The sequence below is a fragment of the Schistocerca nitens genome, chromosome 7 (genome assembly GCF_023898315.1).
Source record: "Schistocerca nitens isolate TAMUIC-IGC-003100 chromosome 7, iqSchNite1.1, whole genome shotgun sequence".
Classification (NCBI taxonomy): Eukaryota; Metazoa; Arthropoda; class Insecta; order Orthoptera; family Acrididae; genus Schistocerca; species Schistocerca nitens.
This window is the reverse complement of record NC_064620.1, coordinates 434,581,367-434,600,722: the sequence shown is the minus strand read 5'-3', so window position 1 is coordinate 434,600,722 and position 19,356 is coordinate 434,581,367. Positions and strand designations below refer to the sequence as shown.

Below are 19,356 nucleotides of genomic sequence, written 5' to 3'. Positions count from 1 at the left end.
CACCGTCAGGTGGCTTGCGGAGTATGGATGTAGATGTAGATGTAGAATCACCTGGTCACGTTCGAAGTCCGTGAGTTTCGCGGATCGCTCCATTCTGCTCTCTCACGGTGTCTATTGACTACTGAGGTCGCTGATATGGAGTACCTGGCAGTAGGTGGCAGTACAACGCTAATATGAAAAACGTATATTTTTGGGGGTGTCCGGATACTTTTGATCACATACTGAATATCGTGAAATGAAAACGACAGTGAAAATCCAATGAAGCTTTGCACAGATGTGCTGGGCAGTGTCTCTAATATGCCTGTTTATCGCGTCACGTCGCTGTTTCAATTCTGTGCACAAAGTGAGGAAGATAGCCCGTAAAGGTACCTAGTACAATAATGTCTCCCGCCAAATACGGGTATCCGCTCAGAGATTTTGACTGATTTCATGCAACACCACATAACGGGTCGTTCGTACATATTCTTCTTCATGGTAATTCTCGATCACAAACTGCAGGGGCAAACAGGACGCCCCTGCAGCGTTTTCGATGGGAACATTTGGTCAGCCATCATACAGACCGGGTTTTTCTCCCTCTGATGTTCATCACTGCTCACATCGACCCCTGGCTATGAAGACAACGTTTTGGCACAGACAACGAGCCGGCCGGGGTGGCCAAGCGGTTCTAGGCGCTACAGTCTGGAACCGCGCGACCGCTACGGTCGCAGGTTCGAAACCTGCCTCGGGCATGGATGTGTGTGTATGTCCTTAGGTTAGTTAGGTTTAAGTAGTTCTAAGTTCTAGGGGACTAATGACCTCAGAAGTTAGGTCCCATTGTGCTCAGAGCCATTTTTGAACAGACAACGAACTGCACACCAGCGTATAAAAATGGTGGAAAGCACAAGTGTCAGCCTTCTATGACGAAGGTATTGGAAAGTTGGTGCAACGCTGCGACAAATGTCTAAGTCGGAGAGTCAACTATGTGGAGAAGTAGCTGAAGATGTAGCTAGCTGCAATTAGTAAAACAGTTATGATTTTCGCTCTAATTTCCATTTTGCTACCGATCGGATCTTACTTTTTGAATAGCTCTCTTATTATCAACAGCGAATACATTTTTCAGCTTTCAAGATCGCTAAAATTATTTATTCATATAGATTACCGATTTCGGCAATTCTGTGTTGCCATCTTCTGGTCTGTTTTTACATAATTACACAATCGTCTTCTTCAGTTCAGTAAGTGGTGATATACAACATGGACGTACATTGTATTGTACTACTTACTGTGAGATTACGTAATGATATAATCTTAGCTCCGAAAATAGTAATAGAGAATTGCCAAAATCGATGATCTGAAAGAATAATTGATTTTAGCTATCTTGGTAGTTGAAAATGTATTTAGTGTTCATGTTGCACTTATTTATTTTGAAAGTTTAATGTTGGAATTTCGGCTTTTATCTTTTACGTGCTTCAGAATACGTCTGACATTTTAAAATTGTGATGCGCGCTAAGGCACAAAATTATCGCTGTCTTCTACTTGAAAATAACTAAAAGATAAAAATGTAATATTGTGTTTTCAAAGTGAAAAATTTTAATATTCGAAGGTGACCATGATGTCCTTTTTTTTTAAAAAAACTTAATCCAACTTTAGTCAGCAAGTTTTAAACTATTAACCATTTATTTCACATTTCAGCATGTTGGTAGTGGCAGATTTTTGTCCCTGACTGGCTGCCTGGCTGCCAAAGACTTCACACTAAATGAGGCAGACATCATATTCTCTTTGATCATTAAGCTGGCGTCTTGGCGAAGTAAAGTCGTAATGCAGCGCAGAGGCCGACTTGGGAAAGAAGATTTGGAGATGCGTCTGATGCCATTGCCAGAAACTGGACGGGTCGGTTTCGTCATTCTGCGTATTTCTCAAGGTGAGACTGTGCTCCAGAGCGGGCGCTCTCGGATCACATGTGGCAGTGGTCAGTCGCGTGGGAGGGACTCTGGCGGACTATATAAGGGGCCAGCGCTTCGTCTGGAGCCGTCAGTCCGTCCCATCTCGGTCAACTGAAGAAACACTCATCATGGCTTCTCAGGTGAGCGAGGTGCTGCGTTACGAATCTCGACGACAAGATTTCGCTACCAGAATCTTTGGGTTAGAAAATAGCTCATCTCATAACAACGATAGAGAGAGAAATAAGCAGGTTGGGTTACTTTTCACTATCTTAGTAACTTGATGACTGTCCCTCCGACTAAACAGATTCTTATGAGCAAATGTCGCTTAATACTGAATTAGAGGACATGCGTACCGTTTGCCGTTTTTAACGGAAGTCTTTTTAGTCATTAGTCTTCTGGTTGGTTCGATGTGGCTCACTACGAATTCCTTTCTTGTGCCAACCTCTTCATCTCAGACAGTACTTGCACGCTACATACTCGATTATATGTTGGATGTATTCAGATCTCTCACTTTCCCTACAGGTCTCTATAGTAACATGGAAGTTATTGCCTGATGTCTTAACGCATATTCTATGATCGTGACAATGGCACTGAAGGACAGAGAGTAGCTTAGTCAGAACATTTCACTTGTTTCCTTAGAGTGCCTCGCTTTGTTCAACAGTGTGCGCTATGTAAGAAACAGCTAAACTCTCGTCTAGTTTTGTCTCTGTTAAAACCGGTACGCGACCTGACACTGTCAACGCCGCAGAAAGCGCATGTGCCGTACAGGAAACACAAAGTATAAACTATAGCGACGATGGGGGTCAGATTTAGAGCTCTGCTTTTGCATTGTTCACGTAAGTGACAAAGGTCTGTTTCCCGCAGGCGGTGCTGCTGTGCGTGTGTGCGGCGGTGGGCGTGGCTACAGCGGGCTTCCTCGGCTCCCCGGCCGTCTCCTACTCGGCGGCTCCCGCTGTCCACGCTGCCCCGTCGCTTCCAGGTAAGGGTGCAGCACCCGTCTGAAAGCTGCCAGTCACGTCTGGTGATTATTCTTCTTCACAATCCATACAACGAAGTTTTCTTTGTAAATAATTAATTGAGGCTCCCATTTGAGTTGCATATAACGTTTTTATTATAATAATATTATGATAATAACGTAGCACAATGCTTTTTTACATCAGATCAGTGTAACAAATGTTATTCGACTGTATTACGATTCTCTTGGTACATTAAAAATCCGGTAGGCATCTTTAGTTGTTTACACATAAAAATTTTATGTGTAAACAGCTAAAGATGCCTACTGGATTTTTAATGTACCAAGAATATAGTAACACAGTCAAATATGAATTGTTATATTGATCTGATGTAAGAAGAAACGTATTATCTACAGTGAAACATTACAAACGGAGGTAATGGTTTGATAAAGAAAAAATGTTCGAACATGGTTACTAATGAAAGTAGCATGAGCAGAGCTGACGGGAACCTTAATTAATGAATTACAAGTATATTCAGTTACTGACCCCGATCCCACCAAAAAATGTTGCCATTACGTAAAGTTTACTTTTATTTCTTATTTCTTTTTTCTTCGATTTCGGTCATCTGTAACTTTTTTATGGTTTTTCAGTCCCTACAGTGTTTTTTTACTAATTCACTGTGTTCTTTCCTTCTTTCATTTGTCTACACAGTGATGTGCTTTTTTCTCGACCGAACCCCCAAACTTTCTAATCTTGTTTATTAAAATCTGCCCTATGTATAATTTCTGCTTTTGTATCTGTAATTGCTCTAAGTCCTTTTCCATTTACCTTTTCATTAGCGTTTTGGGATTTTTGTCGAAATGTCCAAATATTGATTTTTAGTCAGTCTTCCCCGGTTCCGTCGAACCAAGTGACCATAAAAAGTAACTCTCCTTTCCCTGAGTATGATATAGTTTTCCACTTTGAGAGTGGATTTTCTCATTACCTTTTCTCATCTACGTACTCCAACTTTTCTTGGACTAAGTATTTTCCGAAGTACCTTCCTTTCCTTTTTCTCCACCACCACTTCTTCTCCCTTTTTGTTGACGAGCACAAATTCCGCTTCATAAAGACACTCCAGTTTTATGAAAGTGGTGTAGTATTCACCTTTTGATTTTAGCGAGAGTGATTTTTGTTGTAAATATCCTTCGTTAACTGATAAGCTGTCTTTCTTTGCTTCTTTATCTTGATCTTTCCCTGTATTATTTCTTGTGAGCGCACACATTTATTCATTCTGTTGATAGTAACGTATCTTGTGCTACTGGAGATTTCGAGGGTTCGTTACGAATTCTATGTTCTCTAAAGAAAAACTTGTAAACCACCATACCCCGTGGTCATTTTCAACAGACTGATTTACTCAGTTTCTGTATCGATCATTTCACGTCAGTAGACGTTACAATGATTTTGTGACAACCTTCTCCAGCGAGCCAGTACTTGTATCCAGACCAGAAGGAGTGTAACATCAAACTGATAAGTAGGCGCATACTGCGTACTTCTTCGTAAAATTGGCTCGATTCTACAATAACTGAAATAACACCAGAAATCCTCTCAACCCACACGGTGTCTTAGCATACTTTTATTGGTGATCGACAGGAACTACGGTTTTTCTACCTGACCGAGACCTTCTACGTACTAAGTGCACTCCTCTTTTTATGGGGACTGCATTTTAAGGACACGCGAGTCTGCTTTTCAGACCGTGAATGTATTATAAGACAGCTTTGCTATTTGCTGTCGCTCAACTTATGATTACAATTTACAGTTTAACGACTCGATGATCAAATTTTTAAGAGATTACGCAATTAATCGATTTAGAAATTGAACTTTGCACCATCGCACATTTTCTCGAGCCTTATGAAGTGAAAAGCTTTTTCTCCTGAAGATGTGCCTACCATGATGTGAAACTGGCTGTCTTGTTTGCTAAGGGACCTCTATACACCTAATACGACCTTGAAAATTTTTTATTAATTTGTAAAAGAAATTTTAAACGATTTTTTAAGATTACTTTCGAGAATTTTGGGAAAGTTAGGCAGTTACATGTTCTGTAGTTACATGTTCCATAGATCATTTGAATGATTCTTTTATCGAAATGATGTGGAATGAGACAGTATACAAAAGACATTTTAAGTTTTTGGGCAAATGATCAAAAATTTTGAATTCCGGCCTTTGGAACTCTCCTGTGTAGCTTTAATGATGAGTGATAAGGATACTTTTCCTCTTTCGTGTTGGAGGTATCCACACCACTGTTTTTCTCATATTGTGCTAGATTATTAATCACTAATTTCATCAGCGAATATATGTGTATTGTGATGGCACAGTTAGAATGACTAGCTCTTGAACAGGTACCTACATGAAGACCGTGGGTAAACACCTCAGGCTATTCTTACTACTCGCTGCTGAGCAATCTATGGTTTCTTTGTAAGTGATGAGTTACTCAAGGAAATTATTCCTCACGGCATTAATGAATGGAAATAAGCAAATAATGTCAGGTGGTTGATAAGTTTGTTTGCAAGATTAGCAATTATAGGAAGAGCAAAAGTAGCTGAACTCAATTATTTGAGAAGCTCAGTAATATGCTTCTCAAACAATTAATTTCCTTACAGTTACCATACAGTTCCATTTCGTTTCTTCCTCCTTTTCCGACTGCATCAATCCTTTTGTCAGTCAGTGCATAAAGGGCCTAATTATAGCGAAGTACATCTACATCTATGTGATTACTCTGCTATTCACAATAAAGTGCCTGCCAGAGGGTTTAATGAACCAACTTCAACCTGTCTCTCTAGCGTTCCACTGTCGAACGGCACGCGGGGAAGACGAGCACTTAAATTTTTCTGTGGGAGCCTTGATGTCTCTTATTTTATCATGATGATCATTTCTCCCTATGTCGGTGGATGCCAACAGACTGTTTTCGCAATCGGAGGAGAAAAGTGATGATTGAAATTTCATGAGAAGTTCCCGTCGCAACGAGAAACGCCTTTGTTTTAATGATTGCCACTCTAATTCACGTATCATGTCTGTCACACTATCTCCCTTATTTCGCGATAATACAAAACGTCACAGGCTCAGCTTCCTTCCCTCCTTGTAATACTTATTTTTGTGGTCCACTGTTGTGTTCTGGAGGGCTGGTCACCAGGCACTGCGGCAGCAACAATACGGTTGTTGATCACCGGCAAGCGCAGTGACTAGCCTCGAATAACCACCGCCGTTGCCGACAGGAGCGCTGGCGGCGGCCGGGGCTGACGCGGACTACGACCCGAACCCGCAGTACAGCTTCAGCTACAGCGTGAGCGACGCGCTGACGGGCGACGCCAAGCAGCAGCAGGAGAGCCGCAGCGGCGACGCCGTGCAGGGCAGCTACAGCGTCGTCGAGCCGGACGGCGCCGTCCGCACCGTGCAGTACTCGGCCGCGCCCGGCGCCGGCTTCAACGCCGTCGTCTCCCGCTCCGGCGGCGCACCACCGCCCCCCGCGCCCCTGCCCGGTGGGTACCACTCCGGCGTCGCCGTAGTAGCTGAGATGTAAAGTCACCTAATGAACGAAATAACATGTTAAAGAATATCATACCACTGACCTTGGTATCTTCTGGGTTGTTGGGTCGCTTCATATTTCTTCTAAACGATCGACGTTTCGAACAGTCTGCTGGGATCTTCTTCAGGATCACTTTCATACGCAAAGTGAACTTAGTACACACCCTAGCAAAGCGTTGGGGTACCATTATTGTTTAGTATACACGTACACGGTGATCGGAAACATTATGGAAAGTTTGTAACCGTGTTGCAGCATAGTTTATACTAATAAAAGAATTCGAAAATTTGCCCTCTTTCTCAGTTACTTAGCATCAAAGTTAGCCAATCAGGCCTTTGCGACCGCAAATTCAAGCAACCCGCCACAGACTGTATCGTCATTCGTATTCTCCCTTTGGTTTTCTAAAACCGAACGAGAGAGTGACACAAAATCTGGAATGGAACGGTATTAAGGAGCATACTCGAGCCAGAGGCTGAGCAGTCGCGCCTGCTATGATCTTCTCTATGACAACAACTGACGCTGTAGCATCTGATAGACTTCTTGAATTCAAGCTCGTGACGTCCACATTGCCGAGATTCAATGATAATTAACTTTGAAACGGTGCAACGTATCGACTTTTATTCGAAACAATTATTTCTCTGTACATCATACCCTGTAAAACCCTTACAAGCTTTCGAGACTGTTCTCGACCACTCTGTAGACCTTCAGTTCAAATACCGCCAAAACCATTTGACTCATCATTATTCTTTTTCAGCCAGATGAATTGTGCGAAAGTCTTCACCAAACTACGAATTGTCTCGTTTCATAGCAATAATAGATATGGCAGGTAGGATGCAAATGGGAGTGTTAAGGTGCTGAACTCAAGTAATGGATTGGGAAAGGAATGTGGTCAGTAAAAGTCAAATAAGTGAGTAAGGCAAGATGTTGATAGCGCCGGTTGCACAATTTGTTCAATGTGAGCACCAAAGACGTAGACCAGATGCTGTACAGCACCAGATTTTCACCTAGTGGCAAAATTGGAACTAATTTTTTTCATACAACCAATTCTGTTGGAGGAACATCCGCAACTGAGCATTATACCAGAGGTTGAAAATACCGCATCAGTTGTAAATTTATTTTATGATCACGACCTACTTCCGGCTCTCATACGCCCATCCTCAGGTGTCGCAACTGTGATGTGACCCCCAAGCGCCGCTATGGACGTGTTCTAGGGTTGTGCCACCTCTGAGCGCAGAACAGGGAGGTAGCACAGAATAGGCAGCACACCCCGCCTAGTACACGTCCATCGCGGCGCTCCGGAGTCGCAGCACAGTTGCGACACCTGAGGATGGGCTTATGAGAGACGTCTTGATCATAAAAGAAATTTACGACTGATGCGGTATTTTCAACCTCTGGTAATTTTTTTCAGTTTTAATCGTTTCCGAATCGGTTTGCATTGACGCATTAGCATGTCTGCCGAGTTTTTCTGCCATCCGACGATTACAGCCCACACTGGAATTCATTGAGTATCTTTACTTTCATGTCTTTCTCTTGGTCACATGTTACTTCACTAAAACTGATAACCGGTTTCGACTCGATTACAAGAGACTGGTGATGACTGCAAAGCCGAAATCGGTTAGCAATTTCAACAATTTAACATATAACCAAGACATAGACTTAGGGAGGTCCAAACGGCCTCATTTCTCACCTTTGTCTTACATCCGCCGTGGTTGTGGTGTTGCAGGCCGCCTGGTGCCGCTGCCCGCCGCCCTGCCGCGGTTGGCGCCTCTGCGGCGCCCCGCCGCCCCCGCGGTCGTCATCGCCAAGGCTCCCGCACTGTTCGCCGCCCCCGCAGTAATCGCTGCCCCCGCCAAGGCCGCCCCACCGCCCCCAGCCGCGCTGTATGGCGCGCCAATCAAGAGCTCGCACACGGCCGTCACCACGTCACACGCCAGCTACCAGTACTGAGGAGCACCGTCCCGTCTTGTCTGTAAATAAGTCGTAGCAGCCGTTAAGCTGTAACATATTGTGCAAACTATTTAAAAGCTCAAATAAAAACAAGGAATTTCCTTTGAATATATGTGTCTTGTTCTTCTAACAAACTAAAAAGCAACCAATTTCCTTGCAGGCTTATTAATATATATCACACAAGCTAGACAGTGGGTATAAAAAAGTTTCAGTTCGAAACCCGTACACTCGAGAATCGGCGTGCCAAGTAAGCAAAATCTCGGTGAGAACTGAGGCAATTATCCCACCTACATATCAGGCTGACGCTACCCAGAGAAGAGAACCGAGAAGTTGATTATTTTACAAAATAAAATTGCAGTTTGAAAGAAATTGGTCCAATTATTATTGATAAGTCGTTGCAGTGGATGCAGTTATGTCTATATCAAACGCTGCCAGAAAAGGAGGAAGGAAACAATCCAATGTCGCTTTTACCATACAGCAAAAATGATTACAGTTTCGTAAAACAAAGGTTAGTATAATGTCTTGAGAGGGAAATGTTAACTTTCGAAAGACTTTGTCTTTGTATATGTGTGGTTCCTTTACTGATCATTTAATATGGCGGCCATAATTCCACAAACTCTAACTGAAATTACGTAGCAGTCCACAAGCGCATATGTTGCTTATCGCTATTATAATTACCGTAATCTCGCTTAAGGACTACTCAAAGGCACAAGAGCCCATCGTCTTGGTTTAATCAAAAGCTGCGTTGTGCAGTCCCCAGGACTGGTGTAGGCAGTCTTCATTAGTGTAACCTGGCTTCAGCATTCGTCTCGATATTATTCACTTCAATTGTTGTGAAAAACTTTAGAAAGGCACAGCAAATATTAGTTACTGGGCTATTGTAGTTGATTGTGTAATGTTCGTGGTAAGAGAATTATTCGAGTGAGTAGTCCGCCCTTAGCAGATTGCTCAGTGCGTCTGGCTGCCCTGCAGCGGGCCCTGGTTCGATTTCCAGTCGGGTCGGGGTTTTTCTCCGCTTGGCGTCTAAGTGTTGCACTCATCATCATTTCAGCGTCACAGCATCATTCACACGCAAGTCACCCAGTGTGGCGTCAACTGAAAAGGCATGCAAACCGGTGGCCGAGCTTCCCCAGGTGGGGACCCCTGGCCATGAATGGCGTACGATCAATTCATTTCATGGGACTGAACAATGATGGTTGTCGTTCGAATGTTGACCTGCAAAACACAAATTATTATAGAGTCTGCCAGGCGCATGGTAACCGTCTCTTTAAAATAGAGATCTGATAAAATCCACTTTACGTAATTAGAGGCCACAGACCATAGTTAAGGTCTGGATTACTTTATCAATGCCACATGAAGGTTGTAATTTCCTTCACATTCATTGAATTTGAGGTCTTTGGAGATTAGTATAAGCCAATGGCTTTCAGACCAAATTAATGTGCTTCAAACAGAATTTGTAAAACTAGAGATATTCTCACTTATACAGCATTCAATGAAATTTAAATTTTGCCCACTATCAGTGTTGTTCAACATATTTTGTAGAGAAAAATCACTAAATTCGTCGGAGTTCGTTAGATCATAATAGTCTTTACAAAAATTAGGAACTTTTGTTTGTCTTGTATCATATGGGAAAAGAATGACATGTTAGCAGGTATATTATAACATTTTGGTCTGAATAGTTAAGACATTTTGAATGCCGACTGTCGACGTATGATCGCCATGTTGAAATTAGGTGAACTGCACCCCAGGTAGAAAGGAAGCGTCGATCGTCGATGGAGAGATCCATTGCAAAGAGATAGAGATCCGGACAGACAGACCGATAAGTGGTAGGATGTTACGGGCCTCAGCACGGGTGGTTTCAATTCAGGAAGGCGTCAGAAAGCTCCTCAAATACGTGTAACATGAAAAAGTTGTATGTTTGCATCAGTAACATATAAGACTTACGTTAAGTTGTTTTTAAATGAAATGTTAATAACAAATACACAAAATTCCCATAAAGACATAAACAAGTTGTTAGTTATTTGAATATATTGAACAGATTCATGATTTTTCTTATTTTTTTTAGCGTTGCTAGTCTGTTCACATTCCATTGAACTGTATATTTGGTATACTGCTGCATTTATTTTCCATTATTAACGACCTGTAGCTTATTTCACAAGCACGTTTCATAAATGTCAGTGCTCAACACATGCACCGGTCGAGTGTTTCTGCTGGGTTAAATTTAAAATTCGGCACAGCGCAGTTTCATATCAATAACCGTTATGCGCCCAGAGACCAATCTCTGCAACCCGAAACAGCACACACAGCTTTGTGGGTTAAAGGGAGCAGCTCCGTTCAAGGAGCGGAAGATTAGTGTACTGTAGCTTAAATTGATGCTGTTGAAGTGCTGTTCTTCACTGCAGCGTACTAAACAAAATATATATTCCCAGAATATCAGATAACATATATAATTAGATCCTTAAAGATATAATTCAAACGTAGTTCTCGGTGGGGAGACAGTATCAAAAACACAAGAGTAACTTGTAAACAAATAGGTGTAGAGACCCAGTACTGATATACTGTTACGACCACTGTATGCCTGAGTGTGTCTATCCAGAGAAGAAACAGGTCAGTAAGCAGTAAACGAGAAATTTAGAAAGGGTTAAAAAGAAGACTAAAATTTACCCGATTTTATAGGATATGTTGGAAATTGACAGTATTCACAAGTTAAAAGTTTAAAACCAGACAGGAAGTGATGTATGGCGTCATCAAACTAGGACAAAGCGATTTACACATTTCGCAATTTATTCTAACTCCATGAGATGTCTTCTTCATGCCTGCAAGACTTATTATAGATGAACTGTTTTCTACCACCTGTTGCAGTGGTCTCTGAAGGAAAGGTACTAATCGAGTTGTTCTTTGTTTTTTTGTTTTTTTTTTCATGCAAGAGGTTCTTAAGTCAATAAATTATAATTTTTGACTCAAAGACAGTATTAGCTACCCCAAGTCATGGCTCATCTGTTTCTACGATATCGAAAGCTCGCCTTTCGACAGATTCCGACAACTTTACACCTATCAAAACATTCTATAAAAGTGGACAGTTCTTGACGCCCCAGCTGTTCAGCGGCACCCCAATTTACGTTCCTAAGAGGTATTTCTAGATGAGCAAACCAGCCTTTTATCTCCCTCCCTGTATTATTCTAGGCGTCCATGTATTATTATCACTAGAATCTGACCACCAAATTTTTTAATCGGTTTATGGCATTCCTCTGTTGATGGATCTTGAACGAATGATTTTTTATTGACAGCTCAAAACAACTTTTACCCTTCCTTCCCTACAGAAGTTGTAAACGTCTGACAGCCAAAATAGAATGTCACTAATGTCAGATTCATTAAAGAGGCAATGTTCACAGTGTGCTCCACCTGGGAACCACTAACAAGAGCTGGCCGCTGTGACCGAGAGGTTCTAGGCGATTTAGTCCGGAACCGCGTTGCTGCTACGGTCACAGGTTCGAATCCTGCATCGGGCATGGCTGTGTGTGATGTCCTTATGTTAGTTAGGTTTAAGTAGTTCTACGTCTAGGGGACTGATGACCTCAGATGTCCCATAGTCCTTAGAGCCATTTGAACTAACAAGAGTGCGGAAAAGCACAGTCCTTACCAAGTCCATGAATTTCTTCATCGCCGTTTTCAGACGAGGACAAGACGAAGTCAGAAATTTAACACAATGGGGTAGCAGTACAGCATGGCATTTGAAGCAATGGCTGAACTCATGGAACATAATTCAGACTTATTCGGATGAGGAGATGGGTAAGCTGTTATTGTTTCATACTTCAAGACGGAAGAAATCAGAACGCAAAAACAAGTGAACAAACAAAAGAAAAATTTACAGTGAATTAGGTGTGACACCTCAGTTCTCTGACCTCCGGTTCACCAATTCTTCCATTTAGTTTGAAGTCAATTCCATAGAGTTCACCATATTGTAGATCTATTTTTTTTTTAACTTTGAAACGCCAAAACATCAACTGAAAGCCAGGAATAACTGACTGTGTTCCTGATTAAGTTATATATAAATTTCTTAGACAAATAGTTTAAATGTAGTAACTTACTTAGTGTAAAACCTCAACAGGTAGAAGAAACATTGACATAAATAATTGTAGTAAACTTAATTACCAAAACCAAAAAAGCTAATAAGAATGTATATGACTGAGCAAGAGGTGCAAGAGTTAAACTTGAGTTGTTAAGAAGTTTCAAGTATGAATTGCTGTCTTCTGTAGAGTAAGGAGGAATTGTATCGTGGTCTAGGGGCAGCATCTCAATTAAATTTTGAGCTAAAATGAACAGCAATGGCAGCCGAAGATTTCTGGCATAAAAAATTACTCTCATTCAGCCAATGGCAATGTCAAAGAGGGCGGAGGAGCGGACAAAGGCTCAGGATGCTTTCTCTTGGGATGAGAAACTGCCCCTAAATGGTGGAAGAATAAGTTATTTCGTAATTACCTTCTTAGTACCTATCTGTTCCTTTCCAACTTCTATAACTGTCGCTTAAGAGATGTCCATTCCAATTCACCTATAATATACAGAACAATAGCCGGCCGGGGTGGACGAGCGGTTCTAGGCGCTACAGTCTGGAACCGCGCGACCGCTACGGTCGCAGCTTGGAATCCTGCGTCGGGCATGGATGGGTGTAATGTCCTTAGGTTAGTTAGGTTTAAGTAGTTCTAAGTCTAGGGGACTGATGACCTCAGAAGTTAAGTCCCATAGCGCTCAGAGCCATTTTGAACAGAATAATATATAGAAGAATGGAAAAGAAAATTGACAATCTGTTCGATTGCCATCAATTACTTTTTAGGTAAGGTAAAATCCCTGAAAAAAAAATCAAGACACGTTCAACGAGATGTAAGAAATTCTGAGAAAAAAATGGGAGTGAGCTATAGGGAAAGAAGGGTATAAGAACCAAGAGGAAACAATAAGTGTGAAAGACCAAGAACAAAGTACACGAATTGGAAAAGGTATAAGAGAGGGATGTAGTCTTTCACCCTTATTGTTCAATGCTACAAATAAAAGAAAGGTTCAAGAATGAAATCAAGGTGGAAGGATATCAATGATTAGCTTTGCTGATGACATTACTATCCACAGTGAAAGTGAAGAAGGATTACGGTGGCCGCCTAATGGAATGGACAGTCAAACGAGTACAGAATATGCATTGAGAGTAAATTGACGAAAGACGAAAGTAACGAGAAGTAGCAGAAATGAGAACAACGAGATAGTTAAGATCAGAATTGGTCACCACGATGTAGATGAAATTAAGGAATTCTGAAAAATAGGCAGGAAAATAACCCATGACGGACGGAGCAAGGAGGATATAGAAGGCAGACTAGCACAGGCAAAAAGTGCATTCCTGGCCAAGAGAAGTCTGCTAATATCAAACATAGTCCTTAATTTGAGGAAGAATTCTATGAATGTGTGTTTGGAGAACAGCTTGTATGGTGGTGAGACACTGACTGAGGGAAAACAAGAACAGAAGAGAATCGAAGCATTTAAGATGTGGTGCTGCAGAAGAATGTTGAAAATTAGGTGGACTGATAAGGTAAGGAATGAGGAGATTTTCCACAATATCGGCGAGAAAAGCAATAACGCAAACACTGACAAGAAGAAAGGACAGAATGATAGGTCATTGTTAAGACGTAAAATGCCGATGATAGCACTTGTGATCTAGGGGTAGCATTTTTCATTAACAAAACGTCATTAATGTCATGAGCAGCAGGATCGAACGCAGCCTCTGTTTCAATGTCAATAAAGATCATTGACAATGGCGGCCGACGACTTGTGGCATAAAAAGTGACCCACGCTCTGTCAACGGCCTTGACAAAGTGGGTGGAGGAGCGGACAGAGGTTCAGAGCATTCTATTGCCGTTGGAGTGGGAAAATGTCCCCAAAAAGGAGGAAGAACCAGCAATGATCAACAGCATGAGGATGCAGAAGGCAGTGAAAACCACTGCATTAAAGACACGTAGAAGTATCCGCAGGACATATGGCCTGTGGCTGAAAAAGTGTCATTATGATCTCTCCATTGGCAGAGGATTCCGAATTAGTCTCCAAATTACATCTCCAGGCGGCGCCTGCCAAATGGGAAGTGATCATGAGAAAAAGACTGAATAACAAAAGGAGGGCAAGTGGAATAGCAAAAGTTTGAACGAAGTAGGAAAGCTGGAAAGTCTGAAAAGGAAAATGTAAACAATTTTGATGAAGTGGGGATCACTGAAATGAAATGGAATGAAGATGAGGATATGGTGAGACGAATATAGGGTAATATCAACAGTAGCAGAAAACGGCATACCTGTACTATGATTCTAGGAAATTAGGGCATGGAGTAAGCTACTGTGCACCGTTTAGTGACTTGGTTATCCCCATCAAATTCAACAACAAACCAACGCCGAAAACGATTCATGCCAACGTCGCAAGAAGAAGATGGAAAGACAAAGAAAGTATATGAGGACATTGAACGGGTAATTCGGTATGTAAAGAGAGTTGAAAATCTTATAACCATGGAGGACTGGAACATGGTGCAGGGGAAGGAATAGGGGAAAGGCTTAAGGGAGAAAACGGGATAGGCAGCTGAAATAAGAGAGGAGAAAGACTAATTGAATTCGGCAATAAATTTGGAATGGTACGCGAATCTTCTGTTCAGAAATCGCAGGAGGAGAAGTTATAGTTGGAACAGAACAGGAAAACGTGAAGAAATCGAGGAATAAATGATTTTCAGAAGGACTGAGCATATGGAAAAGCCAAAACAGCTTACAATGAAATTAAAAGCAAGTGTGGTAATATTAAGATGACAGTGGAATTGTCATTGCTAAACAAAGAGGAGAGAGCGGATAGGTGGGAACAGTACACTGAAGGTCTCTAAGAGGGGGATGACTTGTCTGATGACTTGAGAGAACAAGAAACTACATCTGATAAGGAAGACGTAGGGGAACCAGTAATAGTCAGAATGTAAAAGGGCTCTGGAAGGAATGAGACCAGATAAAGCCAAAGGACAGATAACATTCCATCGGAATTTCTAGAATCATAATGGGGATTGTCAACCAAACGACTATTCAGTGGTGCGTAGAATCTATAAGACTGGGGTGTCACCATCAGATACTCAGAGATATGTCACTCACACAATTCCAAGATAGAAAGTGCAGATAAGTGCGAAAAATCTCACACAGCCAGTTTAATAGCACATGTATCCAAGCTTCTGCCAAAAATAATATACAGAAGAACGGAAAAGAAGACTGAGGATATGCAATATGACTACCAGTTTCGCTTTAGAAAAGCCTAAGGCAACAGAGAGCTAGATCAGACTTTGTTCTTAATAATGGAAACAAGACTGAAGAAGTATAAAGATACGCTTTCAGAATTTGTCGATCTACAAAAAGAGTTCGACGGTGAGAAATTTCTGCAACACGCTAGAAATTCTGAGAAAAGTGGGAGTGGACTATAAGAGGGAACAATAAGGCTGGAGGTCCGAGAACGAATTTCTCGGATTATAAAGGCTTTAATACAGGGATGCAGTCTTTCGTACCTACTGTTATACTTGCACATCGAAGAAGCAAGAGTTTAACAAGTGTCCCGTCACCCAGCCCCTTCTTGTCATTATATTAGATATATTTCTTTCTTCACCGATTCTGCAGAGAACCTCATCATTTCTTATCAGTCCATCTGACTTCCAGGAATCTTCTGTAGCATCAGATTAAAAACATTTCGATTTTCTCTAGGTTCGGTTTTCCCATTGCCCATGATTCACTACCATAGAATGCTGTGCTAAAAATTTACATTCGGAGAAGAAAGAAATATATCTAATACAATGACAAGAAGGGACTGGGTGACAGGACACGTGTTAACCTCCAACGGCCTGGAGGGAACTGAGTACTTCCAGCAGTACAGATGAGCAGGACAGAAATTCATGACGCAACGCATCAAACTAGCATAAAACTGACTGAAAAAATCGCAGTTAACTGCCTCTCGAACACTGCTTGGCTCACTCTGAAGCTGGTGCGCTAGCGTGTTCGACTGACCTGCACTGCCCATACTTCCAACTGTAGTGTAGAAACTCCAGTCGCAAAAACTCTCGCTGCGCTGGCTCAGCCTGTATCCCACAGTGCTGATGGGCTCATTGCTGCGCAGTTATGTCGCCGCATTCTTCCAAATTTTCACTGAATCAGTGAAAACAAAGGCAGTACATTACTGTAGTAGCTCGATGAGGTCGTGTATTAGTAGCTTCTGACCGAAATCTGATAAATACTGCTTGCACTCAGTTGACACTCAAACATTCCTTGTTACAATTCAAACTGTTCCCCTTGGTAGAGCACTCCGGTCGCTTTATAAGGTCCAATCACGTAGTGGTGTTCCGTGGGCTGCAACAGTTCCTGTAAGGGGAAAAAAATATAAAAAAACATAAACTAGATTTTAGAATATCCAGTGCTATTACTTTCGGAAGAAATCTCAGAGAAAAGCTGAGTAATCCAAGTATGAAAAGTCCTTAATTTTAGGGTGTAGGTCGAAAATGCAAAACGAGCAAGGTGTTGTAGTGTTTTATTTGTAATCGATTTCGAAGCAACCACGGCTTCGTCTTCAAGCAGTTTAACACTGTTATCAATGTGCCACTCCACACAAGGTATACCCTGTCATTTCCTCCAGCATCCTGTAATGCGACAACTGTATGCATGCCATTTTTGAGGATGAACATGACGAACAAATGTGCCTGGACTCAGAAAATGAAACGTGAAATACAGCTACATGAAACGGAAGCACACCGCTTTCCTCGGAGAGTGAAAGTGAACATTTATTTTATCTTGACACACCTAAAAGATGGTTGATGAAGAAAGTGATCACGAAGGACACTATCAGGCTTTTATCTATCTTGTTCCATTTCACTCGTTCTTCTAGCGGCAGTGATCATCTAAGACAATGCACTACTTACTGTCTTTCAAGGCTCCTTGTACGTAATAGTACACGTGCTCTTACTCGAAATTCTTGACAGTGCTAGGCCGAATACAGACGACAATATAAAAATAATAATTTCTGTTCGTCGTATAACATTGACCACTGGCTATGACAGAGACTAATAAAATTCTGAGAATAATTAAAACAAAAGAAAAATATACTGTGTACCTTCCGCATTGGGACCAACAAGCACTGATCAAAACCCATAAGAAACAGTTGTTTACCAGCATAAGTGTGGGCAAAATTCCACAAATTAGAGCCAAAAAGGTAACATGGAAGATCGAATACCTTAATGCGATAACTTGAGTATTACTCCAGGATACTAACTCAACTGAGCCATCCAAAAATGCCTCTCTACTCGATTAAAGGTTTAATCAGCCAGTCACCTCTCTAAATTTTCCAGGCGTCGTCCTGTGTATCTCGTTCTACTAGCGCCTTTGGGAGAATGTGTCGCCATTGAACTCGTAATTGATCGTAGATAAATAAAAACAGATATGGACTAAGAGATTGTGAATGATATAGTATAAAATGTATACCTACTAGTAGGAACAGAGAAAATTTGATTTTTCTTGGCTAGGGTCGAAGGAAACTTTCTAAGCGACGTCATGGTAGCCATCAACAGGTAGAGATAGTTATTTTTCAAATCCACTATTGCAGTTTCGGTCTTTAGATTACAGGCTTCTGCATGTCTGACATTTCAAAATTGTGACGTGTGTTAAAGCACAAAATTATCACTGTCTTCCACATTAAAATAGCTGAAAGCTGAAAACGTAGTACTGTGTTTTGAAAATGCAATATTTTGACATTCGAAGACAACCACAATGTCCAGAATGAGATTTTCACTCTGCAGCGGAGTGTGCGCTGATATGAAACTTCCTGGCAAATTAAAACTGTGTACCCGACCGAGACTCGAACTCGGGACCTTTGCCTTTCGCGGGCAAGTGCTCTACCATCTTTTTTTTTTTTTAAATCTCATTTTGTTCGCTTTCGTTCGTTGAATCTGCTCGGGGCGGACGTCGTAAGACACCCGTTTATGTTCGTTGTTGATCGATTAACTCAGTTTTTTTTATTACAGAGGGCTGCTAACCCTCTGACCGACCACGCTGAGCTACCGTGCCGGCAAAAATTTTCAGTCGAGGGAAGACTTGAACCAAGGACCTCTCGTCCCGCAGCTACTCACGCTAACCACGGGACCACGGCGCTGCTGTCTAACTTTACAGAAGCTCTCCTGCGACCTTGCAGGACTAGCACTCCTGAAAGAAAGGATATTGCAGAGACATGGCTTAGCCGCAGCCTGGGGGAGGTTTCCAGAATGAGATTTTCACTCTGCAGCGGAGTGTGCTCTGATATGAAACTTCCTGGCAGATTAAAACTGTGTGCCCGACCGAGACTCGAACTCGGGAACTTTGCCTTTCGCGGGCAAGTGCCCTACCATCTGAGCTACCGAAGCACGACTCACGCCCGGTACTTACAGCTTTACTTCTGCCAGTATCTCGTCTCCTACCTTCCTAACTTTACAGAAGCTCTCCTGCGAACCTTGCAGGACTAGCACTCCTGAAAGAAAGGACATTGCGGAGACATGGCTTAGCCACAGCCTGGGGGAGGTTTCCAGAGTGAGATTTTCACTCTGCGGCGGAGTGTGCGCTGATATGAAACTTCCTGGCAGATTAAAACTGTGTGCCCGACCGAGACTCGAACTCGGGACCTTTGCCTTTCGCGGGCAAGTGCTCTACCATCTGAGCTACCGAAGCACGACTCACGCCCGGTACTCACAGCTTTACTTCTGCCAGTATCCCGTCTCCTACCTTCCTAACTTTGCAGAAGCTCGGTCGGGCACACAGCTTTAATCTGCCAGGAAGTTTCAACCATAATGTCCTAAGACAGGACAGAAGACTTAGTCTAGCTTACGTAAGCCAGTTTTGATCTGTTAATGTTTTATTTCACATTTCAGCATATGTTTCGTTGTAGATTTTTACATTCAGTGGTTTATCTTCTATTAACGTTGGTT

The 19,356-nt window shown here is 42.0% G+C and overlaps 1 protein-coding gene across 3 annotated transcripts in view; it reads left to right on the top strand.

The window, feature by feature from the left end:
- Positions 1–2,012: 2,012 nt before the first annotated feature.
- The window catches only part of LOC126194939 (cuticle protein 7-like), a 32,545-nt gene continuing 15,201 nt past the window's right edge, over positions 2,013–19,356 (top strand). The window contains exons 1-2 of one of the 3 annotated variants that reach the window (XM_049933326.1): positions 2,013–2,059; positions 2,784–2,898. In XM_049933326.1, coding sequence (XP_049789283.1) covers positions 2,048–2,059; positions 2,784–2,898 — 127 coding nt within the window. In that variant the 5' untranslated portion in view covers positions 2,013–2,047. Of the gene's footprint in view, positions 2,060–2,780; positions 2,899–19,356 lie in introns of all 3 variants that reach the window. The other 2 variants (XM_049933323.1, XM_049933325.1) reach the window with 2 other exon arrangements.